Raw genomic sequence first — 27,136 nt, 5'->3', positions numbered from 1 at the left:
GAGTAACTGGGACCACAGGCATGTGCCACTGTGTCCCACTAGAGATTCTCATATAATAGGTCATCCTCTGGCAAATATTTGCTGAGTCGCCTGTTTGCCAGGAGTTCTCGTTGATGTTGGGGCTACAGTGGTGACATCAAAGGTGCCATCCCTGAGGCATGTCTAGAGGAAACCAAGCTGGAACATACCCAGCACCTCTACCCTGAGAAACGCCCTACAAACAGATATCCCTGCCCACCCTCAGGAGGCACAGGCTCACTTAGGAAGAGTCTGCCATACACGGGGACACCCTGCCCACACGGATCATCGTCAGGAGGAACACTGGGCGCTTCTTCATTCCCCCAAGGGCAGTCACAGACCCATGATAGTTAACCTCCTCATAAGGACAAGCTCCCAGAGATGGCTGCCAGCAGAAACGGGGACACACTCAGCACCTTAGAAATCCAGTAGCAGATGAGGAGTGCACCAACACACATTCACCCACACACCCAGGAAGACACTCGGGGCTCTTGGTCATGTTGCTCAAAAAACAGTCCCACACCTGTCATCCCAGCACTTCAAGAGACTGAGGCAGGAGGATCACAAGTTGGAAGGCAGCCTTAACAACTGAATGAGACCCTGACTCAAAATTTAAAAACTAAAAAGGGCTGGGGATGTAGCTCAGTGGTACAGTACCTCTGGGTTCAATCCCCAGTAATGCAAAAATTAAAAAAGTGGGGGTGTCTCCCAGACACACACGGACTCAAGTCAGATGCACTGCCAGACTCGGTTCACACCAGCACAAACACAGGTCCTCACACTCTGCCACCACGGGACAGATGTCTCTAGGGAGGCTCAGCACCTTTGACCAACAGACACATGAGCAGACTTGGCCCTGGGCTCCAGAGCGCCAGAGCTCCACCCCAGAGACAGCAGACACTCCAGCTGCAGCGAGGACCGTGGGCAGGTGCTGCTGACCATCAGTCCCAGTAGAGTCGTGCTTCACGCCCCAGCTCAGCATGTAGGTGCAGGTACAGTGGCATCTGTGGGGACTGGTTCCTGGAGCCCTGAGGATGGCCAGGTGGTATATGAAGTGGCCTGATGTTCGCACCGGGCCTGCGCACAGCCTCATGTGCCCTTGAAATCATCCTGAGATAACTTGTAAGACGTGTCCAAGCTTCGTAGGTAGGATTACGCTGTCATTGAGGGCATCATGGCAAGAAAGGTCTGGCCAGTGTTCAGTACAGATTTTGTGTTGTTTCATTGAAGGGCTGAAACCCAGGGTCATGTGCATGCTGGGCGAGTGCTCAGCCACTGAGCCACATCCCTACCGCCACCACCCCACACCTCGGTTTTTCTTTTCTTTTCTTTTTTTTTTTTTTTGCAGGGGGGTACCAGGGATTGAGCTCGGAGGCACTCGCCCACTGAGCCCATCCCCAGCCCTATTTTGTGTTTCATTTAGAGACAGGGTCTCACTGAGTTGCTTAGTGCCTCGCTTTTGCTGAGGCTGACTTGGAACTCGTGATCCTCCTGCCTCAGCCTCCCTAGCTGTGCGCAGCTTCCCCAGGCCTTTTTATTTTTTATAAACTCATTAAAGTTGCCCCAGCTGGCCTTGAATTTGCAATCCTCCCATCTCAGTCTCCTAGAAATGTACACATGCCCCACGGCACCTGGACCTACTTTTTTTTTTTAACGCGGAATGCAGGTCACTAACCTGATTTGCCAGCCTACTAGATCATGACCCCTTGTTGGCAAACACCATCCTAGGGCTGGGGTGGAGCTCAGCAGTGGCCTGCTGGCCTGGCATGCACCAGGCCCTGGGTTCCTCCCAGCACCACACACACAGACACCCCCCAAAAAAATTGAAAGCCTCAAGTTCCGTGGCACTGTGGTGAGCACAATGGTGGCACCTAGAGTCCCAGCTACTTGGGAGACTGAGGCAGGCCAGGCTGGGCAGCAGAGCGGGACCCTATCTCAAAACCAAAAATAATAAATAAATAAAAGAAACCACCAAGAACAGACAGAAGCCTCGGGCGCCAGGACCCCAGCCCCCCTGTGTGCAGGGGCACAGGGGGGTCTGTGTAAACGAAGCCCCCGTCTCCCTCGGGCCGACACACGGGGGTGGGAAGGGGTACGTGAGAGGACCCGCTGGCAACTGTCTCTGCCCTTGGTGTGGGTGCCAGAGCCCCCTTCCTCCTCCCTCCTTTCCTTTCCTCCTCGTCCCCCACCCACCCCCTGACTCCATTTCCGCCTCAGCTGTCCCTCCCCCAGTGCCCTGCTCGGCCACTGCAGGATGCCCCGAGGAAGCCAGGAGGTGGCTTTGACATGCTGGGGCCCCTAGCCCAGGGAGACAGGGCCACTGCCACATGGTGCCCCCCCGCCCCCGACGTAGGAACTGTTAGGGCCCTGCCCCCCTCAGACGGCCAAGAGCTGTGGAGTCACCCGGCCCCACGCTCAGAATCAGCGGGGACCTGACCTCAGAGTCCGTGAGGCCCCAGCTCGCGCTGGAGGTGGCTGCCAACACAGGCAGCTGGGTCAGCTGGGTCCCCGCTGGTGAGCGGGGTGGCCGGGTGTGGGAGTCTGCCAAGTAGAGGAGCTCTCTGTGGCTGTGTCCCCGGGGACTCTGGGTGTCGGCTGGCGGTTGCAGTTCTCTTTTGCACCCCGGAATCAGAGCCGGGCCCGGGCGCCAGCGAGCGCTTCACCACGCCCCTGGCCAACGGCTTCAGTCTTTGAGGGTCACTGCGGGCCTGAGTCGTGTCCCCAGAGCGCCAGGTGGCAGCCCCGCCTGCCAGGTGCCCGCCGGAGCCAGGGGTGCAGATATTCCTCGTCCCCCCTCCAGTCAGTCACCCCCTAACCCCCACGTAACCCTCGCGTCTTGGGTCTCCCCACCTCCCCTCGCCCCGGATGGCTTTCTTGACCTGGTGTCCCCCTCTCTCTCTCTCCCCCCTCCCCCCCTCCTTCTCTCTCCTCAGACACCCCCCAGGCCTCCTCCCGAGACGCGGGTCTCCTGGTGTGGGGGGCGGTGGGGGGGACGCTGCTGGTGCTGCTGCTTCTGGCTGGGGGGTCCTTGGCCTTCATCCTGCTGAGGGTGAGGAGAAGGAAGAGCCCCGGAGGCGGCGGCATCGGAGACAGGGGATCCTACGATCCGAAAACTCCCATGTTTGGGAATGGGGTCCCCGTCTTCTGGAAACCACCCTCCCCGGGTCCCATGAGGCCAGAGGGCAAGGACGAGGAGGACGAGGAGGAGGACGAAGAGGCGAAGGCGGAGGAGGGCCTCATGCTGCCTCCGTGCCCAGCGCTCAAGGACGACATGGAGTCCCACCTGGACGGCTCCCTCATCTCGCGGAGGGCGGTTTATGTGTGACCCGGGGACGAGAGATGGAGACAACCTCCCCCGGCCCTGCCAGCCAGGGCCGCCGACTGGCCGGACTGTCCGATTGTCTGTCTGTCTGGCCTGGATCCACGCGCTACCTCCCGCTTTCTGGGATTGGAGGGAAGTGGAATCACACACTGGACTTCTCCTTTCTCCAGGGCTGCATGGGAAGGGGTGGCCCGGGAGCTCAGTGACGGGGACCCAGAGAGGACCCCTCAGAGACTGTTTTTGGCCCTAGCCTGCCTCTAGCCCGTGACACTCAGGAGTTAATAAATGCCTTGGAGGAAAACTTCAGGGGTGTCTTGTAGTACATTAGACCCCCTCTTTGGGTCCTGGGGAAAGAGTGGGTGGGACGGGGACTACCCAGTCCCAGGGGTTGGGAAAAACTGTACTGGGCCCACTAGGGGGCAGCCTGTGGGGGCTCAGATCACATGGACGCCCAGGACCCCTGAGGCTAGTGGGACTCGGAATTGGGTCACAGGCTTTGGGGCCTAGAGGCTGGAGTGTTGGGACTTCTGGGTCTCCGGATGGAAGTGGGGTGGCCAAACTGGCTGAAGGCCCAAGTTCACCTGGAAAGCTAGGCTGAGTACCTGGACTCTGGGCCCTTGGGGGACAGGGGGGTTGGCAGGAGCCAGGGTCCCAATGTCCTGCATTCAGAGAGAATGTGCGGGCAGAGGGCTGCCGTCTAACTGCAGGCAGCCCAGCCAGGACCTCCTCTGGGTTGCTGAGGACCTTAAGGAGGGAGGGCTACTTGCCCTCTATTTTGGGGGTCCTTGAGGCTACAGGGCAGCTGTGGTGCTGGGGATCCTTGGAAAGCCTGGCCCTCCCAGTGATCCTTTCCAGCCACCTTCCTCCCCACTTGCTCAGGGCCCAGCCCCAGGGGAGTCTCAGGGATTCAAAGTGGCGTCCCTCCCACTGCCCAGGTGGAGAAGGTCCTCAGCTGCCAGGCTCAGTTTGAGAGAGGAAGGGGCAGGCTTATGGCACTCAGCTCCGGAGCCTCTGGCCTCCCAGAAAAAGGAGCTGGTGTCCGGATCTGCCTCCCAAGACTGTTATGAGATCCGGCAAGGACACGCGCAGGATGCCCTCTCGGGGCTGAGGGCCAGCAGGGGACGGACATGCCGCACTTTTTCAGCCTGAGTGGACTCCGCGTGCTCTGCAGCGCCTGGCCCGGCCGTGCTGGAGACACACAGGACCTGGACGGGTGTGGCCCGCACTGCCCTTCGCCCAGTCGGTGAAGACAGAAGAGCCGAACCTGAGGATGACGGTGTGTGTGGATTGAGCAGATCACTCCTTGTCCCCGCGACTCCTTGTCCCCACGCTCTGAAGCCCTCTAGAGGATGCCCTGCTGGATGCAGACAGCATCCCCTGGGAAGCTCCCTCTCCTCATCTGGACGGTGGGGTTGGTGTCACCGGGACACCGTAGGACTCTTCCACCCTTGGGCCTTCCTCTGTTGATGGTCTACCCCACCCCCTGGGAACAGGAGGGCCGCGTTTTCTCTCATCTGGCATGTCACTGAGTGTCCATTCCAAGCCTGCTGTAGACATCTGGCAAACACCTGCTGTGCACCTGACCTTGGGGCTCGGCTCAGGGTTGCAGGGGAAATTGGCAAACAGGTCATTGCTTCAATAACTACTAGGAGAGGTGGATGTGGCCAGTGAGAAGGGAGAATTGGAAGTGAGAATAGGACGTACTGTGCAATAAGGGAGCCCTGGGGACATGAACTCTCAAGCCCTCCTGCTAGTCTGGAGGAGATTCCATTCCTACCATGAATGAGGGTCTCTGCTCCTGGTCCCAGGATCTCCCTGGCTTCTTTACCTTTAAATTGATCCTCCATCTTCTTCCTTCATCTCTCTCCCCTCCACTTTGCCCAGCCTCACAGTCTCCTTCCTATTCTTTAGAAGAGCCATGAGGCAGGGCTGGGGTGTAGCTCAGTAGTAGAACACTTGCCTAGCATGAGCAAGGCCCTAGGTCAATCCACAGCAATGCAACAAACTAACCTTTGCGCTGGTGGATCCTCTGACTGTAGCACACTCAGACACTCTCATGGCTCACCCTGCTCCTTCTTCAGGTGTTTGCTCAAATGTCCTCCTCACAGTACATCCCTGTCTGCACTCCCACCATTCGTTATCACCTTCCTCACTCTGAATTTTTATCCTCTGTCACTGATCCCAACCTGGCATATAAGATGTCACATTGTTTGTTTGCTTTGGCCTCCCTGCCCAACCAGAACATAAGTTTCATGAGGATGGAGACCAGGCGTGTTTCAACGCTCCTCCTCCCAAGCCCAGCTCACGACAAACGTTCCTTACTTGCACTCAGCAAGGATGAGCTGAATGGAACAGTGTCCCCTTCCCATGGGAAAGAGGAAGGCAGGTGGGAGGTGACTCAAGGGTGGGCCTGGGATGAGGAGCTGGGGCTTTCTCCCTCACACTGTCCTTCTCCTTGCAGAAATGCCCAACACGGCAGGCGCAGGGGCCACGGGTGGCATCATTGGTGGCATCATTGCTGCCATCATCGCTACAGCTGTCGCTGCTACGGGCATCCTCATCTGTCGGCAGCAGCAGAAGGAGCAGAGGCTGCAGGGGGCGGAGGAGGAGGATGAGTGAGTGGCGTGGGTCCTGGAGGGGGGAGAGGATGGCAGAATTGGAGGGCACTGGGTGGGGGCTGTGGGTGGGAGAAATCATCCATGATGACTTGGTGACACAGACTTCCGTGAGGTGGGAAGGAAAGTGACAGTACTGCGGAGAAGTCATCGGAGCCCAGGTTCCTGCTACCTTGTTGCTCCACTTTCCCTAGAGCATGGTTTTCATTTGCGTCCCAAGATGGCTCCCTCCTCATCCACCACGGTCTTTGCACAGGATCACCAGACACTGCCGTCCTGGCCTCAAGGCCGGCATTGTGGCCAGTGAGAAGGGAGAATAGAGGGCAACTGCCTTCCCTGTAGAGAAACAGCGGGCAAGTTACCCATTACTTCCCATTGGCCAGAACTTAGTCACATGGTTGCCCCAGCTGCAAGGGAAGCTGGGAAATGTAGTTCTTATTTTTTTAATTTTTGCAGTGCTAGGTATTGAACCCAAGGGCACTCGACCATGGAGCTACATCCTCACCCCATTTTAGTTTTTTATTTTGACAAAGGGTCTTGCTAAGTTGCTGAGGGTCTCACCAAATCACTGAGGCAGACTTAAAATTGAAATCCTCCTGCCTCAGCCTGCCAAGTTGCAGGGATCATAGGCATGGGCCACCACCCAGGCCATAGACTTTATTCTGAGTGGCCATATGCCCAGCTAATTCCTCTATTAGGGTGAGAAAGAGGGAGACTGGACACTGGGGGGAACTGGCCTTGCTCTGTAAAGCGCTTCTATGCCAGTGAGATATATTTTATATGTGTGACCCCAGCACAGTCTCGTACCATGAATCCAACGAGCATTCAGAAATACTAGCACTGGAAGGAAGGGACACAATGATGAGACACATTTTTTTTAAAGGGTCCACACAAGTGAATAGATCATGGAAAAAGTTTTCAGAAGGAGCTAATGATGCTTATTTTGTGGAAGAGGAACCAGTTTCAGAGAGTGGAAATTCCACTGCTGAAATTCATCCCACAAAAATTTTTGTGGCCAAATGTTTCTCAAATAACACTATCAGTACAGTGGGGACAGTGGAATGCACATTCCTCCTGGGTGTGGTGACGCACACCTGTGATCCTAGCAACTCAGGAGGCTGAAGCAGGAGGATCACAAGTTCAAGATCAGCCTCTGCATTAAAGCAACCCAGCAAAACCCTATTTCAAAATGAAAGAAAAGGGCTGAGGATGTGACTTAAATAAAGATAAAAAGCAAATTCTTGGACCTGTCCCCAAAGCTACTGGATCAGAACTTCTGGGAAAGGACTCAGAATCCATATGCATAACAAACTCCCCAAGTTATTCTGGTGCAGTGGAGGGACGCAGGACATGAGCATGGTCTTCATCCTCCAGTCCGTTCAAACCAACAGCTGCTGTTGGTCTTCTGGGTGCCCCACCAGTGTGAGCCCAGTGTGCCCTAGCCCTGGCCTCCTGGGGCTCACAGTGGGGAGGAGACAGACCTGTGACAGACACATGGCCAGAGAGGCACAGGACAGTTCAGGGCCTGCAAGAGCCCATCATTATCCATAAACAGGTTGCTCTGGTCTGTGAGGGAGGATGAGGGACTTGGTTGAGGATGAGGGAGCATCGCATTCCTTTATTCCTTCTCTTGATCTTTACTTTTTCAGTTCTGAGGATTCATTCTTTTCTTTTAAATAAATCTTCTCTGAATCCTGGGGATCTAGGGACACTGACGATGACCCAGGTCTTGTCCTTTTCTCCCATAGCTCACAGTAGGGTGTGGAAATTGAACACATCACAAATAACATTTTCAAGTACAAATTCAGGCATTTCCCTGAGGGGCTGTACAGCTAGATGTGACCCACGTTCCTGATCCATCAGGAGAAGCAGGGATTCTTCCTGAAAGAGGAGGACTTCCTTGGATGAGGAGGGGTTCACCTGGCAACAGGGAGGGGCCACAGAAAGGGAGGTCCAGGCAGAGGAAGCCCAGCACAGCCACCCTCCAGGGCAGGGGCTTTCTGAAGTCTCAGCTTCCACCTGACCCACCTCCCACCCGCAGCCTGGAAGGACCTCCCTCCTACAAGCCACCCACCCCAAAGGCAAAGCTGGAGGAGCCAGAGATGGTGAGCACTTCCCCTGGAATCCAAGCTGTCCCCACTCCTTACCTTCCTTTCCCCACGGGGTGGGCTTGCGGGAGAAGCCCGTGGCCCCAGACCTGCCCTCTCCCTCCTGCCACAGCCCTCCCAGCTCTTCACTCTGGGGGCCTCGGAGCACAGCCCACTCAAGACTCCCTACTTTGACGCTGGCATCTCGTGCGCTGAGCAGGTAGGAGCTCAGGAGAAGACAGATGGGTTTAGGGTCTTGGTAGCAAGGGTTGAGGGTCAGGCCCTGGCCCTTAAGGGTGACAACCCAAATCAGGGTGTGTCTCTGGCTGGATTGACTACTCTGAGATGTGTTCAAGATTCAGTGAAGGAGGTCAGGTGTAAAAGGCCGACCACACGAGGGTAAAGTCGTCCGAGCAATTCAGACTGGCTCGGCATCTCCGTTTTCCAGGTACTGCCTGGAGCTGGGTCAAGGCAGTAGAGTTGCTCCCCCTCACTGGTCTCCTGGAGGTCAGGGGTCAGATTGCAGCTGAGACAAGCTGAGGTTCAAGGAGCTGTTTAAGGCTCAAGGTTAATTAGTTAAAGGCAAGACTGAGGTGAAGATTCATGGGTAAAGACAGGAATCAAGTGGCAAAGGCCCCTGAGGTCCCTGTTCTGGGCTTTGGGTTGGAGATGGGCTTATGATTGTCCCAGTACAGCATCAGCTCAGAGAACCAGCTCAGCAGGAATGGAGTCAGGTCTGATTGGCATAGGGGAGAGGGGGTCAGGATCTGTGGGTCAAGGGGTGGATTGGGACTCTCATGCCCAGGAGATGACCTTGAATTCCAACTCCCTCCCCACCTCCAGGAAATGCCTCGATACCACGAGCTGCCCACCCTGGAAGAGCGGTCGGGACCACTGCTGTTGGGGGCCACAAGCTTGGGGGCCCCTGTGCTGGTGCCTCCAGGACCACCTACTGTGGAGGAAGTTTCCCTAGATCTAGACGAGGATGAAGAGGAGGAAGAAGAGGAGGAGGACTATCTGGACAAGATCAACCCCATCTACGATGCCCTGTCCTACCCCAGCCCCACTGATTCCTACCAGGGCAAAGGCTTTGTTGTGTCCAGAGCCATGTATGTGTGAGTCACCAAGGCTCTGACCTCTCACTGCACCTGATCCCTTAGCCTTCTGCCAGGGATCTAGTGCCCCTGACCGCTGGCCAAGCCACGTCAGTTAACACATGTGCATCCCACCAACCACTTCCACCTTAGTGGCTTCACTATGATCTCTGTCCCAGAGAAACCTGCCATGACCAAGGACACTTGATGACTTCATCTCCTGAGGCAGAGGGTAGGGAGGATATATTTCTGCACAAACTCTGACCCCAAGGACTCTTCTGAGGCTGTGATCTTAGACCATACCACTCCCCCCACAAAGACTCCACACCTCAGATTGGTCTCAGGCAGTGAAGTCCCAATAGTTCTGCGATGGCGGGCATTACCGGTTCCCTGCTGCATAGACCTGAGCCCTCCAGGCAGCAGAGCACCACTTGTCCTCTCCTACCTATTCCCCAAAGGTGGGAGGGAGGGAATTCCCCAGACCAAGGCAGAGCTCTCCCATCCCCCTCCTCCTGCAGGCAGGAGTCTCAGGGCCCAAATCCTCCCCTGAGCCCAACACCCCATTCCTGTCTACAGAGCATGATGCCCCAGCCCATTGCTAGATGGGGTGAGCCTCGTGCAGTGTGCCTTGACAGCCCAACGTGGGGAGGAGCATTTACTGTTTCCTGGAAGACTACTGAATCCCTTTACCCCTGCCGGGTTGGAAAGTGGGTCACCTGGGTTGGGGGTAGAAGCTATTGTATTGTTTTGTAAACTAAAATTTCCTACAAACTATGAATTTATACTTTGAACAGGTCTTGCGTTTTCTGTGGGCAGTGAAGCGGGCGGGGATGGGAGTAAAGAGATGATGGATAATGGAAAGAGAAGGCAGAAGTCCTGGGCATGCAAAGTGGTAATGAAAAGAATTAGGGCAGCAGCAGACCAATGGTGAAGGGTAGAAATAAACGCAGCAAAGGTTTAAACATGATAATTGGGTAAGGAGTTTAGTTTTAATGGCAAAGCGGCAAGTAAACAGACTCGGGGCAAAATTACAAATCTAACAGGAGCCCGAGGGTTAACGGATAATCCGTCGGAATGAGCAAGAGGCAGAATAAAGTATAGAGAGACGGGCGGTGGGCATGACGGACGGTGCACAGGAGCGGGCGGAGCCGAACACGATGGTTAACTAGGGACGGGCCAGGAGAACGGTGAACGGGAACAGGCAGAAGCGGGTTGAAGAAAGTTCAGGCAACGAAGCTGAAATTAATGGGGCGAAGGCACGATGGGTAATGGGACGGGAATGAATGGGCCAAAGATAGAAGCCGCAGTGACGCAGGGAGCCGACGGCATGATGGGTAACGAAAGGGGTGGGTCCAGGGCAAAAGTAACGTTAAGGAGTAATGGCATTGTGGGTAACGAGCAGGGCAGGGTTCACAGAACAGGTTAGCATTCTCCCGGGGCACTGTGGGAAAGACCTGCACTTCCGGTTCTCGGTGAGCGACTCTGGAGTAGAAAGAGTGCCCCTTTGCCGCGGTGCCTGGTGGGACGCGAGGCCTGACCTTGCTGCCTAGCAGCCCCTGCCGCGCAACCCACCTTTACCTGTGTCCTTCGACCCTGTTATGTTAGCCAATGAGAGAACAAAAGTGAGACGTCATCAAGATCAGCCCTCTGTTCACCACAGACACAATCAGGATGCTCCAAGGGCCAAAGCCGACCAATTACCATAGCCCTTGCAGCGGGGCGGAGTCGAAAGAGGGTGGTCCTTCAAGAGAGAGGCGGGACGAAGAGTCAAATGGGCGTTGCAAAGTGCGCAGTACAGACCAATTGGTGGGCTAGCCCCGGAACCCGCGGCATCGGGAGCCAATAGGCATGGGTGCCGCAAGCCAATAGGAAGGACCAGAAGCTCTGCTGGGACGCTTGCGTGTGGAAACCAATCGAAAAGGACGTTCGGGAGAGGTGGGTGGGACTTCCAGCCACGACTCCAATTGCAAGGCCGGGCGCCGAAGACGGTGGGTGGAACCTAGTGCTCACTGAACCAATGGGTCAGACGGGGCGGAGTGACGGTGGCGGCGGCGGCTGCAGTGAGTTCGGTTGCGCGTGGCGCACGGGGTGGGAGCGGAGCCCAGGCCGGGAGCAGGCGCCACCGCCAGTGAGAACTTGGGTCTGGAGCAGGGCAGGGGTTCATAGGGGCTGAGTCCGGGGCGCGCGGGCCCTGACCTCTGCCCTTTGACCTCTCCCCTCGCAGGCCACCATGGGGAACGTGTTGGCCGCTAGCTCGCCGCCCGCAGGGCCGCCGCCTCCACCTGCGCCGGCCCTCGTGGGGCTGCCGCCACCTCCGCCCTCGCCGCCGGGCTTCACGCTGCCGCCGCTCGGAGGCGGCCTTGGTGCTGGGGCCAGCGCGGGTCGAGGTTCGGACCGAACCGCGGGGGCTGCCACCGTCAGTGCCGCAGGGGTCGCTGACAACGGGGCCTGCGACTGCCTGCCCAACCCCGGCACGTTCGAGGAGTGCCACCGGAAGTGCAAGGGTGAGGGTCGAGGGGCCTCGGCCGGTGATCCTGATGCCCTGAGCTCGCGGAGGGGTGCGAGGCCGGCGCGGAGAGGACACTGGGGACCTTGGGAATTGGCGCGCACCACTGGAGTCACTCAACAGAGCGTTAGGTGTTGACGTTGGGAGCAAATGATGGAAAGTTGGACTTGGGCATAGAACGATGAACCAGATGGTGGAACCGCGGGGTGGACTGCTGTAGGGTGGAGAGAAGCCATAGGCAGCCCTGGAGCTCCAGGACCAGTCACAGCAGACTTCTAGTGTGATCGGGAAGGGAACTGAGGCCCAAGGTCACAGTGTCAGCCAGGTTCCCGTGAGGGGTGGGGCCCAGGGCTTTTGGGGTCCTGGCTTGGAGTAATTATGGTAGTAATAGTGATGGAGACCTATTGAGTTCTGTTCTGCTATTTAGCTTATGGTGATTCATTAAGTCTTTGGAACAGTTCCATTTAGTGCGTTCTCCCATCATACGTATGATGAGTTTGACATAAAGTAAACTTGGTTAAAGTCACGCAGATGGTGGCATTGGATGTTGGACACTGGCAAAGTTCCTGGCCCTGTCCACTAGACATTACTGTCTCCCTAACTGGTTGTGATACTTTGGAGATCTTCTGATGTGGGTCTCTGGAGAGAGCTGGGTGGTGAAGGAGAGTTGACTGTTGGTGTGTCATTTGTAGAGTGGAGTGTGACAGCATTTCTCTCCTCCAGAGCTGTTTCCCATTCAGATGGAGGGTGTCAAGCTTACAGTCAACAAAGGGTTGAGTAACCATTTCCAGGTGAGCCCTCCAGGTACCTTTACCCACCCGAGGTCATCACAGCCATCCCCTGCATCTACACAAGCAAATTCCCTTACTGTCCCTAAAGGGCTGGGCTCCTTCAAACTTGAAAGAACTCGGAGACACTGTGCCAGGCTGAATACTCAGTGGGGCCACTGGTAGGGTTTTGGGGCAAAGAATCAAGAGATGCCCCTGGCTTTATAGCATGCAGGCAGGAGTGATGTGCCAGGTGTCAGCCACCTGCAGCCCACCCTTTCTGAGTCTCTAGTCTAGTTAGGTCATACCTCCTAGTCTGTCCTTTATTGGTGGTCAAGTGTAACCCAGGGCCTCACCTTGGCTAAGCATGCACTCTACCACTAAGCTACCCCCACCCCAGTTTTCATCCCCTGCCCAGAAATCCTGTTTTTGCTCCCTCCATTGGGGAAGCCAGACTGGCAAATACCCCACAACTTTCCCTTTTCTCCCAGGTGAACCACACAGTAGCCCTCAGCACAATCGGGGAGTCCAACTACCACTTCGGGGTCACGTATGTGGGGACAAAGCAGCTGAGTCCCACAGAGGTGAGGTTCCTTTTGCCATCGGCTTGAACAGATATGTGGCCAAACGCCCGTCTCAGACCTCAGTGTTGGGAATGGGGACTGGAACTCTCCAAGAGGCGTTGGAACATGGGTAGTCCTTTCTCCAGCAACTTCCCTGAGCCCCTGCTCCCTCTCTCTGTCTCTGGTCTTGTGCTGAGAAATGCTGGTGGGGGGACCAGGGAGATCACAACACCAGACAGTGATGACCCATGGGCAGGGCTGGGTATCAGGTTGTGGGATTTTAAATGCCAGGTGCTTGGACTTTCTCTAGGGGGCGCTAGAGAGCCGTGGAACATTTGAACAGGGGAAAGATGATCATCACATTTGTGCTTCAGATGTTCCCTCGGGCTGCCATGGGGAGGCAGGATATTGGGGTTGGGGTGACTGTAGGCCTGGACTGAGGGAGACAGTACTTATTTAGGTCCCTGTTTCTATTACCTATTTCCCTTCAATAAATTCATTTATTCAGCAAAACTTTATTGTAATTCTGTGGTATGCCTAGCTTTGTGCTAGGATACAGTAGTGACTGAGACACTCGTGAGACTCATAGTCTACTGTGGGACAGATCTCTTCCCTGAGAGTAATGACCCAGGGTGGGCACAAAATGGGGGAATTCAAAGGCTGTGGGGACCCAGAGAGAGGCCCTAACCTGGCCCAGGTGCTGAGGGAGCGCTTTATGGAGGAGGGAGCCTCGTGCTGACCTCTGACTCCAGATTCAGGGCCTGGGCCTCCTGATGCCATACTAAAGTGCTGCCTTCCAACCTCTAACCTGCCCTCTCCCTCCCTCAGGCCTTCCCAGTGCTGGTGGGTGACATGGATAACAGTGGCAGCCTCAACGCTCAGGTCATTCACCAGCTGGGCCCTGGCCTCAGGTCCAAGATGGCCATCCAGGTGAGTGGGGGCGGGCACCGCCTACTCCTGGGCCAGCCAGGTGTTCCTGGCAGAGCTGCTGCCCTCACACTCCCCTCCCCACAGACCCAGCAGTCGAAGTTTGTGAACTGGCAGGTGGATGGGGAGTACCGCGGTTCCGACTTCACGGCAGCCGTCACCCTAGGAAACCCAGACGTTCTCGTGGGTTCAGGTAAGAGGCAGAGGCCTTGGAGGGTGGTCGCAAACCCGTCCCAGCCTTAGCAAATCTGTTTGCTTCTCTGGACCTGCTTTTCCACCCTGTGAGAAGTGATGGGAGGGACTGACTCTGAAACCGGCCAGGCTGGGGTGGCTCGGTGGTGGAGCGCTTGGCCGCCACTCTGGACTGGGACGTGGGCCTTGGTTTCCTTCTGGGTGGACCTGGGCTGCCACTGATCCAGCCGGTGGTTTCATAGTTGGTGTCCCGTTGACAGGAATCTTAGAGCGACGCTAGCTATAGGTGGGTACCCAAGTCACGTGAGTTGCTTTTGACGCTTTAACTGGGGGGGAGTGCTCCGTGTTGGTTCTGGGGCACAGAAAAGGTCTCTAGATGACAGAGGCCATGTGCAGTTGTGAAGGGAGGTGGGGGCTGAGGATTCCTGTCTGGGTGGGGTAGAGGCAGAGACTGGCTCTGTCTGTATTTCTAGCCACTCCCTCTCGGTTCCCTTTTTTAGGTGACTTGTGTGTGTCTCGTCTCGTGGGTACCTAGAGAGTAGGGTGTGGGTTCTGGGTTTAAGGTGGGGATTAAAGAAAACTGTCCGGCCTCCTGGACCTTCCATTCCAATAGGGCAGACACAGGGAAGGAGGGGCAGGCGAAGGTGACAGATAGGCCTCTTTCCATAGGTGACATAAGAACCCTGTGAGGGAAGGAACCAGGCAGGTGGCAGGGAGGGTGGTCCGGCCTAAGGAACCAGAAGTGCAAAGGCCCTGAGGCAGGACCCTTAAAACAAACTCCAAGGTCACGGGATTTTGACCTTTCTTCTGAGTGAGTCTGGGGTGATAGGAGGGTTTTAAGTGGGTGAGAGACAAGGTCTGATGTAGCTTGTCACAGGACCCCTCATGCTGATGCTTGGGGAACAGTATAAGGGATGGGGATGGAGGGGATTGGTTCTGGCTTGGCTGGAAGGGGATTCGCCTAATACTGGGCGCCAGGGGATGGGAATCGGACAGCTCTGCAGTCTCGGTCTTGAACAGCGGGAAGGATGGAGCCAGCAGTTCCTGGGCTGCGTGCTCGTGGAGCGTGGGCTCTTGGGGTGAGTCCTGAGCCAGTGAGTACGCAGTGTTGGGGAACCAGGGCCGGTTTGGGATCCCTGGGGTGCCCAGGGACAGTTGCTACTTTTTCCTGTGAGAGGCCAGGGAGGTTTCTCAGAGAAGTTGTCACCTTCACGCTTCCAGAGGAAGGAGAAACCACCCCCAGCCAGAGGCAAGAGTGAGAATATTCGAGGCCAGGCAGCACCCAGAGCAGGAATTGGCAGAGGAAAGGGCCATGTCATAAAATCAAGAGACAGGGAAGGTGGGGAAGGCAGCAGGTGACAGGAGGGGCCTCAAAGGCCAGGAGGAATCACTTCCTGTCCCCTGCTGACCTGTCTTCACTCCTTCTCTCACCCTCACTCCAGCTGAGTCACACAGGCTTTTCCAGTAGTTCTTTCCACCCCAGGACATTTGCACGCACTATTTCTGCTGCCTCCCTCCTGCCTCAGTGTGGCTGCAATCCGCGCATGCGTCACCCTCTCAGGAAGCCTTTCTTGACTGACTGGTGTCCATCTTTGCACTCATCACCTTGCCCTGTCCCTGGACCTTGTGGCATTTGTGGTTCTCTTCCTCCCTGCTGCTGGCCTTCCAGAGGGGAGGGGGAGGGCGAGGGCGAGGGCTAGGGCTGGCCCCCATCATCCCTGTGTGCTCGTCCCTGTGTCCCTGTGTGTGCAGAGCCTGAAACCCTGCTGAAAACAGCTGAAGCCCAGAAAGTGCCAAGGAGCAGGGCTGGGCGAGGCAGGTCCCGCTGTGGCATTGGCTTGTTGTGGTGGTGGCCCCCCAGGCCCGGGTCCTGCTTTGTACCTCTTCTAGGTCAGGCCTGGCCCCCCACGCTTGCTCAGCACCCGGCCTCTGGTGCAGGGGCCAGGGAAGGGGCTTGGTGGGTCCCTCAGCCACCTCAAAGGGCAGCTGCCCCTGTCCCCACCTTACCGAAACCCAGAGAGGACACAGGGCATGTCAGACTCGGCTCCCTGCTCTGCTTTGGGGACCCCAGTCCCCATGCCGCCTTGCCAGCAGGTTGTCTGTGCTCCCCAGCGCGCCTCCTGAGCACACCGCCACCACGGTCCTTACACGCGTCTGTTCATCTCCTCAGACACCAAGACAGCCCTCTGCCCAGGGCACCACTGAGTCACTTGCCAAACACAGTGACTCAGACTTAGACTCGGGCTCCACCTGCCCTGAGCCTCAGTCTTCTTGTCTGTTACATGGCCATGATGGCACAGCCACCATTTAGTGACATATTGATTGGAGAGCTCTCCTTGGCCCTAAGCCATATGGCTACTTCCTCCGCGGGCCAGGGTGAAGTCAGTTGCCTGGGGCCACGTGGCTGGGGTCCCTGGAGCTTCTGCTACACCCTGAGCACCTGCCTAGAGTCCCAAGGGGCTTAGGACATAGCTCAGGGGTAGAGCACTTGCCCTTTGTGTGTGTGCACCCAGGGGTACTTACTTAACCACTGAGCCATGCCCCCAGCCCTTTTTTTTTTTTTTTTAATCTTGAGACCAAGTTTCAATAAATTGCCTAGGGCCTAAGTTGCTGCGGCTGGCTTTGAACTTGAGGTTCTCCTGCCTCAGCCTCACAGGTCCCTATGTTTACAGACACGGACCTTGTCGGCTTGCTTAGCACATTTGAGGACCTGGATTCAATCACCAACACCACACACAAAAAAATTCACATAATGAATGTGCTCTTGGTTGGGAAATCCTATCCAGGAAAAGTTCAGATTGCTGTAATGACTTCCAACAAGGGGCCCCGTCTTACCAGCAGTGACAAGGACAGTTTCTCTAAAATGGCAGTGTGTGGCCCCAGGGGCAAGAATCAGGGAAAGGAGAGGGAAGCACTCCTGAGCGGTCACTGTGGTGTGGCAGAGGGAGTCTGGCTGAGCCAGGAGCCCCCTTTCTGCAGGTGCACCCTCCACCTCTGCCGTGGGCGGCCACCACTTGTTCAGTCCTGCCCCCGGTGACTTCCCCAAGCAGCAGCGCTGCTGGGGCCCTAGCCCAGCTGGGCCAAGGCCAGGTGTAGCATCCCAGCCTGCTGTCCCACCACTCCTACCCAGCAGGTTTGGGCAGCAGCTGGGCAGACAGGGCCCCTTTCCCAGCCTGCCTGAGGCCTCTCCCCACACAGAGGAGAGGTGGCTCTGGGCCACCTCCCCTGCTGCTCTCATGGAGCACAGTTTTGTTGATCATCAAGGGGATGCCGGGCTCCTTTTATGTGATCAAACCCAGTGCCTCATGCACACTAGGCGAGCGCTCTACCACTCAGCCCCAGCCCTAAGCTCCGTTTTATTTTTGTGGTGCTGGGGATGGGACCCAGGGCCTGGCTCTGTAGGCAAGCCGCCTCCACTCCGGCCCACTGCCTGCAGGCATCCTGTTAAGTGCTAGAAACTCAAAACGCCTGGGCTCTTCTTTGAGGTGGGATGGACATTTCAAAAACAGCTGGAAACCCTCACGGTCAGGGACCTTCTACATTCCTGTCCACTGCCCAGGAGGGACGGAGGCGGGAGACCAGGGCGGGGGAGTTCAGGGAGGGAAGACCCCAGAGAGGCAGCCAAGCCTCAGAAACACTTAGAAGATGCAGGTGTCCGGCTGGCAGTGGGAATGGTTCCCCAGCTGAAGGGGCAGTGGCATAGGCCGAGGGTGAAGGGGGAGAGCCCTGTGGGCTCAGGCTGAGGTGTTAAGAGAAGGGGATGAGGCTTCTTTGAAGTTGGGACCAATCCACAGAGGGTCTCAGCTGTGCAGTGAGAAGCCAGGATCCTTTCAAGGTTCTGGGGAGCCGTGGCAGACTGTGCGCCCTGGGAGAACAGAGTCGGGTTTGTGTTTGGAGAGAGGGACGGGGAGGTGGGAGAGGCAGCTGGAGTAGGTGGTGGCAAGGCAGGGCCCTGGAGATAAGGAGGGTGGTTAGAGAACCTGGGGATGTGCTGGCCCTTGTCCCAGTAGTTCCCACAGCTGGAAGGCCAGAGGAGTCCCTGTGTCTGTGACTGTTTGGCTCCTTCTCTGGGGCCTCAGTTGCTGTGCAGATGGCCGAGGGGTGGCTCGACAGTGCAGTCTCGATGGTGCTCGGCGCTTCATTGTGTCATCTGCTCACTGGAGAAAGGAGGGTCACAATGGTCAGAGGAACCTGGGGGCCCAGCTCCAGCCCACCGCAGTGCCCTGGCCAGGAACTTGAGGCCCCTGTCCATTCTGGCGGGCCCCCCTTGCAGGCTGCCAGCCCCTCTGGCTGGCCCAACCATGATGGTCATTCACCTGCCCCTCAGAATCTGCTCTCAGTTCCCCACCTGGGAAGCCACTGGTCTCCGTGCTCCGCCCTGACCTGTCCTCTTTGCACCCTGCCTTCCCCATCCCTTGGGGCTGCTGCTTCTCTGGGGGTCTCGTCCTGTGCGCCCACGTCTGTGTCCACCCAGTCTTGCCTTGTCCCTCTCCTCTGGTCCCAGAGTCTGTGCTGTCTTCAGTGCTGTGTCTGCGGCTCCTTCCTCCCCTGTCAGGTGACATGGCTCTAGTCGCCTGTGCTCTGCTGGGCTCCAGAGACCCAAGCAAATCACTGTTAGTCCTCAGCCTTGAGGAGTCGTGCTGGCCGTCGCGGTACACGCAGGCCTCTGGTGCAGACCTCAGCATGACGGATCCTAGTGATGGTGGACCTGTCACTTGGTCTTTGTCACAACCCCAGGGAGGAGTCATGTTAACAGAGAAGTGATGTCGGTGGCCAAGCCACTGGGCTGGCAGTGCTGGGCAGCCACCTCCCATCCTCCGCTGTGCCCTCCTGCCTCTCGCTGGAGCCTGGGCCTGGGCATGGGCATGGCGGCCTGGCTCCGCCCTGGCACGTTTTGTGAGCCTGGGGGAGAGACCCGCCTCCCTCAGCGTCTGCCCCCCAATCTGTGCTGGGGTGAGTGTGGGCTGCACTGGGCCAGGTGGAGCCCTGCAGGCCTGGGAGGCTGACCCCCGGCAGGTTTGTGAAGGCAGGACCAAGGCCCGCAGGGAGGGACCAGGGACCCGCCTAGCTTCCTGTAGGCGGAGCCTGGTCCCCACCCCCTGGCTGGGCTGGAGCTGACTGTCACCTGCCCTCAGGAATCCTCGTGGCCCACTACCTCCAGAGCATCACGCCATGCCTGGCCCTGGGTGGAGAGCTGGTCTACCACCGGCGGCCCGGAGAGGAAGGCACCGTCATGTCGCTGGCTGGGAAATACACACGTGAGCCTGGGCTGAGGGCAGGGCCGGACCTAGCTTCCCAGATGGCGCGTCTTCTTGGTGACCACCCCCACTGTCCTCTCTCTTACAGTTAACAACTGGTTGGCCACAGTGACACTGGGCCAAGCTGGCATGCACGCGACGTACTACCACAAAGCCAGTGACCAGGTGAGCTGGCAGCCCGTGTGGAGGGCATGATCACAGGCCGGGGTCTCGGGCTGTGCGCCTGGAACCCAGAGGTGGCAGCTCACTCTTGCACTGTCCGCTCCTCCAGCTACAGGTAGGCGTGGAGTTCGAGGCCAGCACGAGGATGCAGGACACTAGCGTCTCCTTTGGGTACCAGCTGGACCTGCCGAAGGCCAACCTCCTCTTCAAAGGTAAAGCCTGTTTCCCTCCGTGGAAAACAGATAAGAGGTGACTCAGCTCATGGTGGGTGTGGAGGCCAAAGGAGATGAGGGACAGCTGTGTGCCGGGGCTTTTGTGGGCCTCCAAAGCACCCAGGGAGGCCTTTTAAGAAGTAGGTGCTGGGGCCCCACCCCTGGAACATCTGATGGCCATGTCTGGGCCGAAGTCCTCTCTGCCCAGCCCCCTGGCTCTCGTCGCCCTCTCTGCTGTCCTCTGGCTTGCTGTCCTTCCCCACCCCCATAAGGAGAAGGCACCCTGGAAATCTTGTGCCCCCCATTCATCCCACATTATAGGAATTGAGGCTCTGGGAAGTGGCCTGGTCACCAGGATGACTGTCTCCAGTCCTGATGACCATGCCTGAGCCCAGTGGTCCTAGGTTTAAGGTAGGCAGCAGCCACCTGGGGCCCGGGAACTTGTCCACTGCTGCACCCTGCCCTCCTGGTGACCCTCTGCTACATGGCCAGCCTGTGTGAGGGGACCTTCTGGAGTGCCAGGTTTGCTTCTGACCCTTCACAAGGTGCGGTGACAGCTCCATGCAGTGGCCCATCTGCAAGGTCCTGCACGATGGATCTTAGAAGACATCTCGGTCTTTGGGCAGAGGCGGCGCGCGCTGGGCCCTCTCTGCAGGCCCACAATGGGGAGCGCTGCCCGGTCCCTGGAGGAGGATGACCCAGAGTGGACTCACTGGGGTGGGGTCCCAGGGTCCTGGCAAGGGCTTCCCAGGGCCTGGAGCAAGCTGTCGGCTCCCAGGAGTGAAGGGGCTGGGCTGCACGGAGTGGCTTCCAGGTGCAGGTTGCAGTGGTCAGCCGCCTGAGGAGGCCTGGAGTGGGACCTAGCACGTCTCTTAGCATAGCTGTTGACCCACAGGCTCCGTGGACAGTAACTGGATCGTGGGCGCCACCCTGGAGAAGAAGCTGCCGCCCCTGCCTCTGACGCTGGCCCTCGGGGCCTTCCTGAACCACCGCAAGAACAAGTTCCAGTGCGGCTTCGGCCTCACCATCGGCTGAGTCCACTCCGCCTCCACGCCCTTCCTCCTCCACCTCCCACGGAGGGAGACCTGAGCCCCTCCCCCTCCTCTCCCTCCCTCCTCCAGGGTCGGGCAGTGGAAAGGAGGGGACCCGCCACCCCAGCAGCTGAGGAGGGGGTCCTGGATCCGAGGGGGCGCTTCGGGACTCTGAGCGCCAGGGCCGGGTGAGCCCAGTGGGCTAGGGTCCCAGGGGGGATTCCGGAATCCTGGCGCTGGATTCTGAGCACCAGGGCAGAAGTGGCCAGACAACCTCAGGGAGGAGTGTCATGGCGTCCCCATCCTTCACAGAGGGCCCCGCCGAGCCCGCCCAAGGGGCAGCAAGAGGAGCTCCCCGCCCCGTCAGCCCGCCCTGCCCACTTTCCCTTCTACCCCTCGGTATAAATCATGTTTATAAGTTATGGAAGAACCGGGACATTTTACAGAAAAAATGGAAAAAAAAAAAAAAGCAATATACATGGGGGAAAAAGCAGTTGAGGTGAGGGGCCTCCATTTTCTGTGGTTCTTCCCGCGGTGGCCAGCAGGGGGCGCGGGGGTCCGGGGCACAGGACGGCCTGGCGCCCTGCTAGGGAAGAGCCTGGCCAGCACCACAGGCCCCGTGGCCTGTGCCCCACAGGGACAGCACAGCCTTCCTTTGCAAGAGGGCGGGGTCTCCAGGTCAGCGGCCCCATGGGGCCTGGCCAGTGGCCACAGAGGACTTTGTTCCTGCAGATTGAAGCAACAGGGATGACTGGGGCTGGGGGCAGGGTCCCGGAATCCAGGATCTTCCCAGATAACACAGGAAGAGGGTGGTAGGACTTCTCAGGACCTTCACAGCTTTCATTAAAGTCACGGAGGATCCAGGCTGCTGGGCGGGCTTCAGGACTGTTAAGAAAGGAAGAGGCACCTGAGGGGAGGAGAGCAGCCAGAGTGGGACAGATCGCCTGTATCTGAGGGGTTGATGAGGGATCTCCCAGCCAGTTGTCTGAAGTTCTGTGCCCAAGTGACCCCTGCCCTCCGCCTTCCCAGCTGAGGGCTGGCTGCCCTGCGCTCAGCAGGAGGCGTCGGAGTTGGCCAAGCTGGAGCTCACAAACCACTGACTCCTCCAGACAGGAACTGAAACTCGGGCTCCCCCCACGATTGGCGGGGTGCTGCTGGGTACAGATGACCCCTAGTTACCCTCAGAAGCCACCTCCCCGCCTCTGCCAGCCATCTCTTAAGTCCAAAGCAAACAGTCCTGGGCCTGACCAGGCATGAGGGCTCCCTTCCCAGGTGCTCAGCCTCCTACCACAGAGTCCAGGGTTCCCACCCCCTTGAGGAACCAGGTGTGAGCCCCAGGGCCCTGTCCTTGCCCTGGCTTCTCCCTGTGCCTCAAGTCTGAAACAGCAGGGAACACGGGGACTGTCAAGTTCCTGACCCATCATGTCCCTGAGCTGATACAGGTCCTACTCTGCCAGGGACTGTCCCCAGTACCTGCCACCTAATTAATCACCTGGCCTTATTGCCAAGCCACGTCTGACACTGCAGCTCTTAAGCCACCCCACCCCCATGCTGGCATCAAACCCAGGTGCTCCACCACTGAGCCACGTCCCCAGCCCATTTCATTTTGAGTGGGTCTCACCAAGTTGCCCAGCCTGGCCGAAAACTCCGCCTCGCCTCCCCAGGCCTGGGATTGGACGTGTGAGCTGCGCCAGCTGCTTTCCCACTCTTTTTTTTAACATTTTTTAGTTGTAGTTGGACACAATACCTTTACTTTTATTTGTTTTTAATTTTATGTGGTGTTGAGGATCGAACCCAGCGCCTCACACTTGCTAGGTGAGCGCTCTACTGCTGAGTCACAACCCAGCCCCTCCACACTCTTTTTAAGCTGTCAATGGACCTTTATTATCTTTATGTGGTGCTGAGAACAGAACCCAGGGCCTCCCCCATGCTTTCCCACTTTCATAGTAAAGAGGCTGCTCAGAGGTGGGTCTTTGCCCAGGATCACAAGCTGGCAGTGGGCAGAGGCAGGGTTCAAGTGCCGGTGCTCAGGTCTGGAGCCCAAACCTAAGGGCGTCTGAAGGGCACCCTGCCTGTCCCAGCCAGCGGCTGCCGGGTTCCCGTTTCACAAGTGGAGGAAAGAGCTCTAAGAGGTGGTCCCCTGCACCCGAGGTCACACTGGAGAGGGAGCAAGGGCCAGGTGCGGTGGCGCACGTCTGTAATCCCAGCGCCTCGGAAGGCTGGGACGCGAGGACTGAATTCCAAGCAGGTCCCAGCAACAGGAGGCGCTAAGCAGCTCAGTGAGACCCTGTCTCTAAATAAAAAGTACAAAACAGGGATGGGGATGGGGCTCAGCAGCCGAGTGCCCCTGAGTTCGGTCTCCGCCCTGCCCCCTCCCCCCAAAAAAGATGGAGCAAGGGTTAAAACCAAGTTTCACTCAAGTGCTCAGGCCCATAAGGTCCCGGCACCCCAGAAGAGAGGAGGTCGCCTGGATCACTGAATGAGGAGTCAAGTCTCCCTTCCTGGGGGCTGGGGGTGGGAAGTGGTCCAAGGCCTCCACGCCCCACCTCCTTGGCCCTGTTGTGTGTGAGGAGGGAGAGGACAGCCTGCCTCGTGACAGGGGGCTGGCCGAGCCCGCCCTAGCCCTGGGGTAGGGGGCGGGGCAGGGGAGCCCTATAATTGGAGGAGTCTGGGCTCCCAGAGCCCTGCTCAGCTCCTGCGGACTCAAAGGACCCGGTACCCCAGGAGCCGGTGAGATGTGCAGCCAGAGGGCACAGGGACCAGCAGAGGGGTCTGGGGATGATGTGGGCACCTCAAAACCCCCTGACCTCTAGGGAAAGTCAGGGGCTAGGAGGAAAAGGCAGGAAGCTCAGAGAGCCATTTGGGAGACAAGGGGTTGGGGAAGCAGTGACCGGCCTCTGCCTGGATCAGTCCAGACACAGGAGCAGGGGAGTGGACCTTGAAAAGCCAGCCGTAGGGCCTCCCACCCAATCTAGAAGGTGGAGGATGGGGGCAGCATTTGGGGCAGCTGGAAAAACCCAGAGATGAATCCTAGCCAAATCCCACTGTCATTTATTGAGCACCTACTGGATGCCCCCATTTGTCTTCAGGTCTCCATAATCAAGGATGCAGGGGTGGCCAGACCAGATTGAAAGAAGGACTTTTCTATGAGGGATAAATTAGCATGTAGATTGAAATTAGCGCTTAGACACGACTTTGGAGCTTAGAATGTGAAGGAGGAACGCAGAGCTGGACCTTAGAGAGCCCAGCTGGGTGGGGGCTCAGTGGAATCTGAACCCTGGAGAGGGAGATGGAATTTTGGCAGCGAATGGAGAGATAGGAGAAGACAAAGAGGGAGTTAAATAGCCAGTTGGGGGGAGCAGCCTGGTGAATGTTTATGATTGGATTAGGTTATCTCAGATCTTGGGGTGGGGAGGCTTTCAAGGTGGGGCCAGGCTGGGGGGAGGAGTCCCCACAGGGCTGTTGATTCAGTCTCTCCCCTCCCCAGACTGACCATCAGGCAGAAAGATGAAGGTTCTGTGGGCCGTGTTGGTGGCCACGCTCCTGGCAGGTATGGAAGCAGGGCCTGCCTGGTGACCTGCATGTCCCTCTTCTATCCCTTGGCCTCATTCAAGTCCTCAACCCCCTTTTCTGTGACCCATCCTCCTTGAGAGTGAGGCCCAGGTCTGAGGCCTCCCTGACCTTCACTGGCCCTGAGCAGCTGCTGTCCACTCTCTGGCCTGTTTTCCCATCTGTAAAATGGGCACAAGCAATGTCGTGCTGCCGTGCTCTCAGGTAGGTAGTGAGTACCGGCCAAGAGTCGGCTGTGACCCTCCGCATTCTCCCTCGCTCTTGTGCAGCCCGACACAGGGCCCACAAAGGCACAAAGGATGTGGACAGTGATTAATCAGACCACCCCGTCCCTGCCCACCTGGGCTCCAAGGAGGCCCCAGCACTGTGTAGCGCCTGCTCTGTGTGAGGGAGCGTGCCTGGCCCTGATGGCCCCGAACTTGCCCTACACAGGATGCCGGGCAGAGCTGGAAGTGGAGCCAGAGGTACAGGAGCAGACCAAGTGGCAGATTGGCCAGACCGGCCAGCCCTGGGAGCTGGCACTGGGCCGCTTCTGGGATTACCTGCAATGGGTGCAGACGCTCTCTGACCAGGTGCAAGAGGAGCTGCTCAGCTCCCAGGTCACCCAGGAACTGGCGTGAGTGCCCCCACCCCTGGCCTTTGACCCTCTTGCTGCCTCTGGATCCTCTGAACCTCCAAGGACTTGGGTTCTTTTCTGTCCCGGGGTCTCTGCCTCTTTCTTGCCTTCCTTTGAACTCCTGGCTTTACCTCTCTGCTTCCCCCCAGCTCTCTGTCCCTGCCCATCCTCCAGGCTCACAGGCTGGTGCTCTCTGCCTCTGTCCCACATCCCCATCCCCTTTACTTATTTATTTATATTTTTTAGTTGTATATGGACAGAATACCTTTATTTTATTCATTTATTTTTATGTGGTGCTGAGGATCAAACCCAGTGCCTCACACATGCGAGGCAAGCGCTCTGCCACTGAGCCACGACCCCAGTCCCCGCTCCTCCCTTTTTACTTTTTATTTTGAGACACTGTCTCACTAAGTGGTTTCGGACCTTGCTCAATTGCTGAGGCTGGCCTCCCACTTGGGATCCTCCTGCCTCTGCCTCCCAAGTTGCTGGAGTTACAGGCATGTGCCGCCACCCCTGGCCCCTGGTCCTTCTTTGTCTTAATCTCTGTCGTCTTGATCTCTCTGCATCTGTCTCAGTCTCCTCTGGGCCTCTTCCCCTTCCTCCTCTTCCCCTTCGGGTCCCCCATCTGTCTCAGTCCTCTTCTTGCAGCATCCGCCCTCTTGGCCCGCAGGGTGCTAATAGAGGACACGATGAAGGAGGTGAAGGCCTACAAGTCGGAGCTGGAGGAGCAGCTGCGCCCGATGGCCGAGGAGACGCAGGCCCGGCTCTCCAAGGAGCTGCAGGCGGCGCAGGCGCGGCTCGGGGCGGACATGCAGGACGTGCGCAACCGCCTGGAGCAGTACCGCAGCGAGATGCGGGCCATGGTGGGCCAGAGCACCGAGGAGCTGCGGGCGCGCCTGGCCTCGCACCTGCGCAAGCTGCGCAAGCGGCTGCAGCGCGACGCCGAGGACCTGCAGAAGCGCCTGGCTGTGTACCAGGCCGGGGCCCGCGAGGGCGCCGAGCGCGGCGTGAGTGCCATCCGCGAGCGCCTGGGGCCGCTGGTGGAGCAGGGCCGCCTGCGGGCAGCCACCGTGAGCAGCCTGGCCAGCCAGCCGCTGCGGGAGCGCGCCCAGGCCTGGGGCGAGCGGCTGCGCGGGCGGCTGGAGGAGGTGGGCAGCCGCGCGCGCGACCGCCTAGACGAGGTGCGCGAGCAGGTGGAGGAGGTGCGCGCCAAGGTGGAGGAGCAGACGGCGCAGATGCGCCTGCAGGCCGAGGCCTTCCAGGCCCGCCTCAAGAGCTGGTTCGAACCCCTGGTGGAAGACATGCAGCGCCAGTGGGCCGACCTCGTGGAGAAGATGCAGAAGGCCATGGGCGCCAGCACGGCCCCCGCGCCCAGCGACAACCACTGAGCGCCGGCCCCACTGCCCGGCCCCACTCCACCCTGCTCTGCCTCCCTTCGGCAGCAGAACCCTGTCCCCACCACAGCTGGCCTCCCCGCGGCCTCTGCTTAATAAAGATGTACCGAGCTTCTCAGCACCAACCCGGCCTCCCTGTGTGATTCCTCACCGCTCCAGCCTCAGTCTGTCCTTCCTTCTGCACCGGGTCACACTGTTCCCAGTACTGTCACCTTTTCTGCCTGTGGTGGGCGTGTGTGTATCGGTGTCTTTCCTTTGTTGGTCTTGGTACTGCGGATTGAACCCAGCCGCACCGAATCACTGAGCTACGTCCCAGCCCTTTTTAAATAAATTTTTATTATTTATATTTTATATAAACATATAAGCAACTTTATATAAATATAAAGTCCTTGTTGCTTAGGGACTGACTAAACTGCTGAGGCTGGCTTTGCACTCAGGATCCTCCTGCCTCAGCCTCCTGAACTGCTGGGATTACAGGCGTTTGCTGCCAGGCCTGCCTTTCCTGGACAGCACTGGAATGGACCCAGGGACACTTACTACTGAGCCACATTCCCGGCCTTTTTTTCTTTCTTTCTTTTTTTTTTTTTTTTAATATTTTTAAAGTTGTGGTTGGGCACAATACCTTTATTTTTAAAAATTTTTAGGTGGATACAAGATCTTTATTTTATGTGGTGCTGAGGATGGAACCCAGCACCTCCTAAGTGCTAGGCGATTGCCCCACTGCTGAGCCACACCCCCAGCCCACTCCTCCCCAGCCCTTTTCATTTTGAGACAGGGTCTGGCTAAGTTGCAGAGGCTGGCC

The 27,136-nt window shown here is 57.8% G+C and overlaps 3 protein-coding genes and 1 long non-coding RNA gene across 7 annotated transcripts in view; 3 read left to right on the top strand and 1 right to left on the bottom strand.

The window, feature by feature from the left end:
- The window catches only part of Nectin2 (nectin cell adhesion molecule 2), a 28,039-nt gene extending 18,112 nt beyond the window's left edge, over positions 1 to 9,927 (top strand). Inside the window, exons 6-9 of one of the 3 annotated variants that reach the window (XM_005338200.5) lie at positions 5,802 to 5,955; positions 7,997 to 8,060; positions 8,176 to 8,262; positions 8,886 to 9,927. In XM_005338200.5, coding sequence (XP_005338257.1) covers positions 5,802 to 5,955; positions 7,997 to 8,060; positions 8,176 to 8,262; positions 8,886 to 9,161 — 581 coding nt within the window. In that variant the 3' untranslated portion in view covers positions 9,162 to 9,927. Of the gene's footprint in view, positions 1 to 2,951; positions 3,647 to 5,801; positions 5,956 to 7,996; positions 8,061 to 8,175; positions 8,263 to 8,885 lie in introns of those variants that run through there. The other 2 variants (XM_021735184.3, XM_078031907.1) reach the window with 2 other exon arrangements.
- Positions 9,928 to 10,106: 179 nt separating this feature from the next.
- Positions 10,107 to 10,716, bottom strand: LOC144370778 (uncharacterized). Its single transcript, XR_013430716.1, has 2 exons — positions 10,591 to 10,716; positions 10,107 to 10,372 (listed from the first exon to the last, which is right to left on the bottom strand). It is a non-coding gene; the product is annotated as an uncharacterized LOC144370778 (long non-coding RNA).
- A 413-nt stretch (positions 10,717 to 11,129) lies between these two features.
- Positions 11,130 to 21,247, top strand: Tomm40 (translocase of outer mitochondrial membrane 40). 2 transcript variants are annotated; one of them, XM_078031908.1, is made up of 10 exons: positions 11,130 to 11,196; positions 11,361 to 11,640; positions 12,366 to 12,433; positions 12,901 to 12,993; positions 13,801 to 13,902; positions 13,987 to 14,092; positions 19,227 to 19,349; positions 19,438 to 19,514; positions 19,621 to 19,723; positions 20,619 to 21,247. In XM_078031908.1, exons 2-10 carry the CDS (start codon positions 11,367 to 11,369, stop codon positions 20,756 to 20,758), a joined length of 1,086 nt encoding a protein of 361 aa, XP_077888034.1. In that variant the 5' UTR covers positions 11,130 to 11,196; positions 11,361 to 11,366; the 3' UTR covers positions 20,759 to 21,247. The 2 variants fall into 2 exon arrangements, with proteins under 2 accessions (XP_077888034.1, XP_005338258.3); XM_005338201.4 differs by having other exon boundaries at positions 11,144 to 11,264.
- A 2,091-nt stretch (positions 21,248 to 23,338) lies between these two features.
- On the top strand, positions 23,339 to 26,459 carry Apoe (apolipoprotein E). Its single transcript, XM_005338268.5, has 4 exons — positions 23,339 to 23,484; positions 24,242 to 24,304; positions 24,757 to 24,940; positions 25,611 to 26,459. The coding sequence occupies exons 2-4, from the start codon at positions 24,262 to 24,264 to the stop codon at positions 26,326 to 26,328; spliced, it is 945 nt and encodes a 314-aa protein (XP_005338325.2). The 5' UTR covers positions 23,339 to 23,484; positions 24,242 to 24,261; the 3' UTR covers positions 26,329 to 26,459.
- Positions 26,460 to 27,136: the final 677 nt, after the last annotated feature.

The sequence above is a fragment of the Ictidomys tridecemlineatus genome, chromosome 15 (genome assembly GCF_052094955.1).
Source record: "Ictidomys tridecemlineatus isolate mIctTri1 chromosome 15, mIctTri1.hap1, whole genome shotgun sequence".
Classification (NCBI taxonomy): domain Eukaryota; kingdom Metazoa; phylum Chordata; class Mammalia; order Rodentia; family Sciuridae; genus Ictidomys; species Ictidomys tridecemlineatus.
This window is presented reverse-complemented; position numbering and strand designations above follow the sequence as displayed.

Coding starts and splice junctions, on each gene's coding strand:
- Tomm40 (XM_005338201.4), top strand. CDS start 11,154: ATGGGTCAGACGGGGCGGAGTGACGGTGGCGGCGGCGGCTGCAGTGAG. Junction 11,265..11,360: donor GGGAGCAGGCGCCACCGCCA/GTGAGAACTTGG, acceptor CTCCCCTCGCAG/GCCACCATGGGGAACGTGTT. Junction 12,994..13,800: donor AGCAGCTGAGTCCCACAGAG/GTGAGGTTCCTT, acceptor TCCCTCCCTCAG/GCCTTCCCAGTGCTGGTGGG.
- Apoe (XM_005338268.5), top strand. CDS start 24,262: ATGAAGGTTCTGTGGGCCGTGTTGGTGGCCACGCTCCTGGCAG. Junction 24,305..24,756: donor GGTGGCCACGCTCCTGGCAG/GTATGGAAGCAG, acceptor TGCCCTACACAG/GATGCCGGGCAGAGCTGGAA. Junction 24,941..25,610: donor CAGGTCACCCAGGAACTGGC/GTGAGTGCCCCC, acceptor CTTGGCCCGCAG/GGTGCTAATAGAGGACACGA.